This window comes from Chelonoidis abingdonii, chromosome 1, assembly GCF_003597395.2.
Source record: "Chelonoidis abingdonii isolate Lonesome George chromosome 1, CheloAbing_2.0, whole genome shotgun sequence".
Classification (NCBI taxonomy): domain Eukaryota; kingdom Metazoa; phylum Chordata; order Testudines; family Testudinidae; genus Chelonoidis; species Chelonoidis abingdonii.
The window spans coordinates 11,139,135-11,145,134 of NC_133769.1; the positions used below are offsets into that span (position 1 = coordinate 11,139,135).

At 57.5% G+C, this 6,000-nt stretch overlaps 1 protein-coding gene across 1 annotated transcript in view; it reads right to left on the reverse strand.

Annotated features, from left to right (window-relative positions):
• Nucleotides 1-6,000, reverse strand: part of SND1 (staphylococcal nuclease and tudor domain containing 1) — a 446,649-nt gene that overhangs the window by 140,724 nt on the left and 299,925 nt on the right. The window contains exon 13 of the mRNA XM_075061914.1: nt 1,921-2,031. Coding sequence (XP_074918015.1) covers nt 1,921-2,031 — 111 coding nt within the window. The remainder of the gene's footprint in view (nt 1-1,920; nt 2,032-6,000) is intronic.

Consider the following 6,000-nt stretch of genomic DNA (forward strand, 5'->3'; position numbering starts at 1 on the left):
GTATGTACTATTGCTAAACCCATAAGCAAATACCAGCGTCACCCACTTACTCTGTGTGTTGGCCCCCGATGACTAATGCTGACATGCCAACTCGTATGTTCATCCTGTATTATATTCTCTATAAAACATATTGATTGCCCTGTCTGGGGCTTGGTCCTTTGGGATCAGGAGAACCTTTTTCTTTTACTGGGGTGTTGGTTTTCATAACCATTCATCCCCAGGACGTGTGGGACTGGTGGTGATACTGAGAGACTGGAGCGTCTAAGGAAATTGCTTGTGTGACTTGTGGTTAGCCAGTGGGGTGAAACCGAAGTCCTCTTTGTCTGGCTGGTTTGGTTTGCCTTAGAGGTGGAAAGACCCCAGCCTTAGGCTGTGACTGCCCTGTTTGAGCGATTGGTCCTGATTTGGCACTCTCAGTCGGGTCCCACCAGAACCGCATTGTCACACACACCTACCAGGTGACCTCTTGTAATATTTGCCATGTGCTCTGGGATCCCAGTATGAAGCAGCAATACAAACCAGGAGGCTCACCGAGCTGCCCGGGGCTAGGGGATGCAGGTGATGGGAGCTGCTTGGTCTGGCCTGCCATCAGTTAGAAAAAGGAGGGGAGCTGGGGAATGGGCCCCGGGTCAGAGGCGCCTCCTGAAGAGCTGCAGCTCACTCTGCCCATTCTGCTGCCGACAGAACCGAAGACGCACCAGGCAAAAGGAACATTTGCCTGCATCTCTCTGACCAAGATAACCCCAACCTAATTACATGAGCGCAGAATGTGTTGGAAGTCCTTTGAATCGGCTCAGATGTCATATTCTTTAAATGCAATTACTGCTCCCGCAGACAGGCTTGAGCAGGAAGCTCTCCACGCTTTCTGCAGTGTACGCGGCCCCAGGGAACGAAGCTCGGCCCTTTGAACTCCCCTCAGCCTGACCACCTTTACAAGCTTGATACATGCAATGGGCCGGAAGATTCAAACAATCTCCCAGGCATTTTTAAAATGTTATCTTCTTTAATCTGCCTGTTGGGAGCTCCAGAATTAACATGGAGAATCCAAATGCAATCCGCCGTACCCACTGACTCTCAGCACGCCTGGCACGCTGCCAGCATGCCAGAGCGCTTTGCAGCACCAGTCACTCTGCAATGCAAGGCGCTGGGGGCTCGCAGCACCGCAGCTTGAGAGAGGTAGCTAAAGAACAGAGAGGCAAGGCGAGGCAGGGGACTCACAGGCCAAGGGAGGATTCCAGATGAATGGGGCCGGCTTGGGCAAGTTACACAGCTGCGGAGCAGGGGCCGAGTTTGGAAAAGCAGGAGGGTAACAAAGAACTCAACATGGAGCCAGACGGCTCAGCGGAGGGGGCTACAGCGGACTCACTATCCCCAGCCCTGCGAGCTGTGGTCAGTCAGCAATCTGGGGAAGGGGCAGAGCAGGGGGTGGACAGGGACTGCAGGGTGGGGAGCTCAGCTAGGGAGCCCCTCCCCTATTTGCTGCCCGAGGGGGGGGGGGCTGATGAGGAGTGAGTCCCTCCCCCTATTTGCTGCCCGAGGAGGGGGGCTGATGAGGAGCGAGCCCCTCCCCCTATTTGCTGCCAGAGGAGGGTGGGTGATGAGGCAGGAGGGGAGGAGCGATGCCTGGCTGCAGCAGTGAGTTTACAGTGGAAGTGGAGGCAGCCTGCCCCGTCCCAGGGGGCTCTGCTGGGACCCTTCCCAGGCCCGGGATAGTCACCACGGCAGAACGGAGAACAGCCAAGCATGGTCTGTGCCTAGTTCCCACACCTCAGCTCACCTCCCCCACACCCCCCTTCCCATCCTTAGCGCTCACGCACCAGTCCGTTGCGTGGCACTCTCCCACACCCCACAGCCTGGCGTGCTCTGCTGCCAGCCTTCACCCAGCAGCTATCCTGGTCGGGCATGGAGACCCCCACTCACCGTGCCTCTGCGGCCAGCAGCTCGTCATAGTGCGAGGATCGCTGGTCGTCATCCTGCCGGTAGCGGATGACAGTGGCAAGGCCCTTGCTCACTAGGGCCTCAGCGATGTTTCTGCAACACAAAGACATTGGGGACTCAGCCTGGGGGAAGGGAGGGGAGGTCAGTCCTGGCAGCCCGCCCCCCACACACCCCTGGACACTAGGCATGGCTACGCCCTCTGTCACGTATGTAACATGTAACACCACACATGGGAGCAGCAGCAGTAGCTCAGCCATGAGGCAGGGTCCCAGCGGTGCACCCAGCAGGTGAGAGCTGCAGCATCCCTTGGTCCCTTACCCCCAGCAGAAGCCCAGGCAGAGCAGCTGCTTCCCTCCCCACCCCCCTCTTGCCCACAGCTCTGGTGCAGGGGCTCCTAGGAGCTATGGAGCTGGTGGATCTTGGAGCTGCACGACAGGGCGCTGGGTGGGAGTGAGGGGAAAGCAAGTGGCTAAGGCAGAGCACTCTGGGGGTTAAGCCAACCCCAGCCCTGTTCAAGGTTCACCCAGAGGAGCTGCAATGGGACCTGGGCACAGCAGCCTGCCAAAGGCTCCCATCGCTCTCCTACGTCCAGAACCATGTGCGTTTTTCTCAGCTGGGAAGGAAAGGTCAAGGGGGGAAGCTCCTCAGAGTGGGAAGTGGCTGCGGTTTGAAGCCCGCATGCCAATCTGGGGCCCAGCCCTGGCAAAGCGTGGTAAACTGGCTGCCATGGCATTATGCTGCTTTAAACAAATTCATGAACTGTACTTGGCCCAGCACATCAGTAATTGTCCCCCAATTACACACGCAGGGCAGGCATCGGTAATTCACAGCTTACAAACCCAGGACTCATCCCCACTCTGTATCGAGGGAAGGGGGTCAGGCCAGCTGGTGCCAAAAGCTGAGATTAGGTCTCACTTGGGGGGGGGGGGGGGGAAGGAGGAAAATCAGAGGATTTGTAAGTGAGGAAATCAGCAGCAGCAGGAGGTAGCTGCAGAGGTAGCATTCGAAATGCCAGGCAACCAGGAATAAGCGCCAGGCACGCACGGCACCAGGGAGGGCGAACAGAAGGCCGTTTGCTCCCAGCAGCCCACACACCCTTGCTTCCCTAGCCAAGCCAGGTGCTGCAGTGAGACACCTCCACTCCCCGCAGTCCTCTCACACATGCGGATGTCAAAGCACTCTTTGAAAGCACAGGTGCCCCCTGCCCCAACCCACAGCTCTCAAGACTCCGGGTGACTGAACCCCTTTTAAGGGGACAGAGGCACATGGTTAAATTATCTGCCCAGCATGTGCATCCTGTTTCACAAGGCAGCGTGGGTCCGCAGAGGCTCTCTCTAAGACATGGAACCTGCTGCCTGGAGAGGCTGCTGCAATGGGCTCCTCACCACACAGCCCATCATGCCACAGGCCAGGGCAGACCAGCCATAGCCTGGATGTGGCACGAGCAACCCTGCTCTGGCCATGGATTCTTCCCCGCCGCACTGCCAGGCCACACCACTCTGCTAAGCTCAGCACCTCCAGCTGCCACCCACCTTCCGGCGCCTCAGGTGCCTTGGAACCACACGCGGGATGCAGAACACGCTGCCTTCTTCTCTGGAGTCAGCTCGTCCACAGCACAGAAAACCTGATTTTGGGTGGAGGTGGCGGAGGACAGGGCTCCACCCAGCATGCAGTAGAAGTCTTCAGAGCATCCAGGAGCCCTGCCAACCGACGCCAGTAACAACACCTCCAATGGCACAACCTGCCGCCATAAGCCAGTGCATGATCCATATCTCAGCGTAACCTGCCTCACCCAGAAACCAACTCAATACGCACCTTGACACTACAGCCCGGAACAGAGAGCACCAGCAGCCCTGTGGGATGCACGTCTCCTGGCCACGGCAAAGGTCATGCATCCACACTTCTACGGCAGGGCCCTTCCATTGCATTCACACCACCCTGCTGGGCTCTCAGGCATGGCAGGCGCCAGGATAGGGCCGACATGCTGCAGCTGTGTCTCATGCTACACCCAGCAAGCTGTGATGGGCATCGGCATCCAGATCCCCTCCCTGGGGGCTCACCCTTCAGCCTCTGTACGAGGCCGCAAGGGGAGCAAGCTTTCACCAGCCATGCAGCAACACACAGGTATCTCCCAGCTCCACCCCATCTTCCTGAGACCCATGGTGCCAAATCCTGGCTTTCCAACAGCCCAGACGCCAGCCTGGACTCTAGACAGAGAGCAGCAGCTGAAGCTGAGGGGAAAACCTCCATGTCTTTCTCTGAGGACATCTGCCCTCAGAGCACCAAGGCAATCTTGGTCTTAGCTTGTGTCTGGGTGGACTCCCACTGCCGTGGCCACCAAGAGCCAGCCCCCTTCCTATTTCCACCTGGCAGAGCTGCACTGTCAGAGCTGGACTACGTGGCTCAGCCTGAGGGCTCCCAGCAAACTGCACCATGATCCTCAGCTGAGGTCCTAGAGCAGGAGGCTGGCCCAGGTGCTTGAAGGGCAGTCCGCGAGGGATGGAGGAGAAGGGGGAACTGGGAGCAGAGCTGGGCTCGTTTTCCAAGGGCTGAGTTTTGCTAGGATTAGCAGTTAGCAGCTTGTTTCTATGTGGCTTACTCCAGGCCTGTTAGTGCAACAGCTCAGGAGCCTGAGCACCTGGATGGCAGCCAGGGAGGCTGGGGTTCACTCCCCAGGTAACTGATTTTCTCAGTTTCAGCAGAAAGCATCCCAGCCGCTTGCTTCTGAACGGCATTTGCAGATTGTTGTACAAAGTGAGGGGGGCAAGCGGGCGAGAATGCTGAGTCTCCATTCCGGTTCTTAGCCTGTCAGCCAGCACATGCTGGTCGAATGCTGCTAGCTGAAGTTTGACACATTTCACATCTCCAAAGAAACGTCTGCAGCTTCTCGGCTCGTTGAGGTTCATATTGTGCATTTGTGCTGATGTTAAAAGCCGGAGCTTTGCAGTGGGCGGGGGGGGAGGGGGGGGGAACCAGAACAGCTGTCGCAAAGTGCCTTATGGAGAAGCTCTCGTAATGTTAGCCTAGATTTCGATTTCAATATTACAGACGCTCCTGGGAGAGGTACCCAGGCAGTCATTGGCACCTGACCTCCAGGAGAGCAGACTAGCATCCCATCACCTCAGCTAGAGTTGAAAAACTAAGCGTGAAATTAGCAACAGTAATGGCAACGAAGCTCCCAGCTCCGAATGGGGCTCATGGGAGCCAGGCACCCAGCCCTCTGTGCCCCACAGGGAACGAGAGGCAGCTCGGGAAAGACGCAGGAGAGGGAGTGGAGCCAGTAGTCACCTCCAAGCCTGCTTCTGTGTGGGAATAAAAGCGCCTCTCATGGGAAGATGCTCCTGGTTTCACTTCACACCACCCGTGGCCTGGAACTAAGGCTATGCACCCTCCCTCGGGACACCTCACCCAGCAGGTTTCCAAGAACACCAACAAGACAGGGCTACAGTACTGAAAAGTGCGCACCAGGGCCTGGCATACTGCGAGAGGTGCCCCAATGCGACGCCCATTCGAGACGGAGTTTGCAGGAATCCGGCTCTGCAGGACTCAAGAGCAAAGGCAATAGCTCAGGGACTGGGGGACGGCAGGTCAGGCTGTCCCTAGAGAAAATGGGGGCTAGAGCCCGGCTCTCCCAAGGGGAGATCTCTGCCCAGGCTGATTGAGTCGCTGGCATTGGGCAGGTGTCCCGTGAACTCTTGGCAGGTATCCCCATCGCCCCCACGTTACCAAACTCAGCAGAGGGGCCTTGCAGCTGGAGCCCCCCGCCTCCACCCCTCTGCTGGTGGTCAGGATTGAGGGGGCAGGAGTCTGACCCTCGGCTGCTCAGGCAGTGCCTGTTCCGGAGACGGAAAGTTTCAGTCCCTGGGGCTTGTAAACCTGGCCCCATACCCCATGTGACAAACTGGGACTGTTCTTAATGTTTGCTCTGAATACTGTGTTGGTGCCTCAGTGTCCCCTAGGCAGTTATTCCACCACCTAGATACTTAAGAAGAGTGTGTGATTGCTGCAGAGCAAAGGGCCAGTGCACCTAAATGCCTGACCCTCTGTCTCCTAGCAACTGAT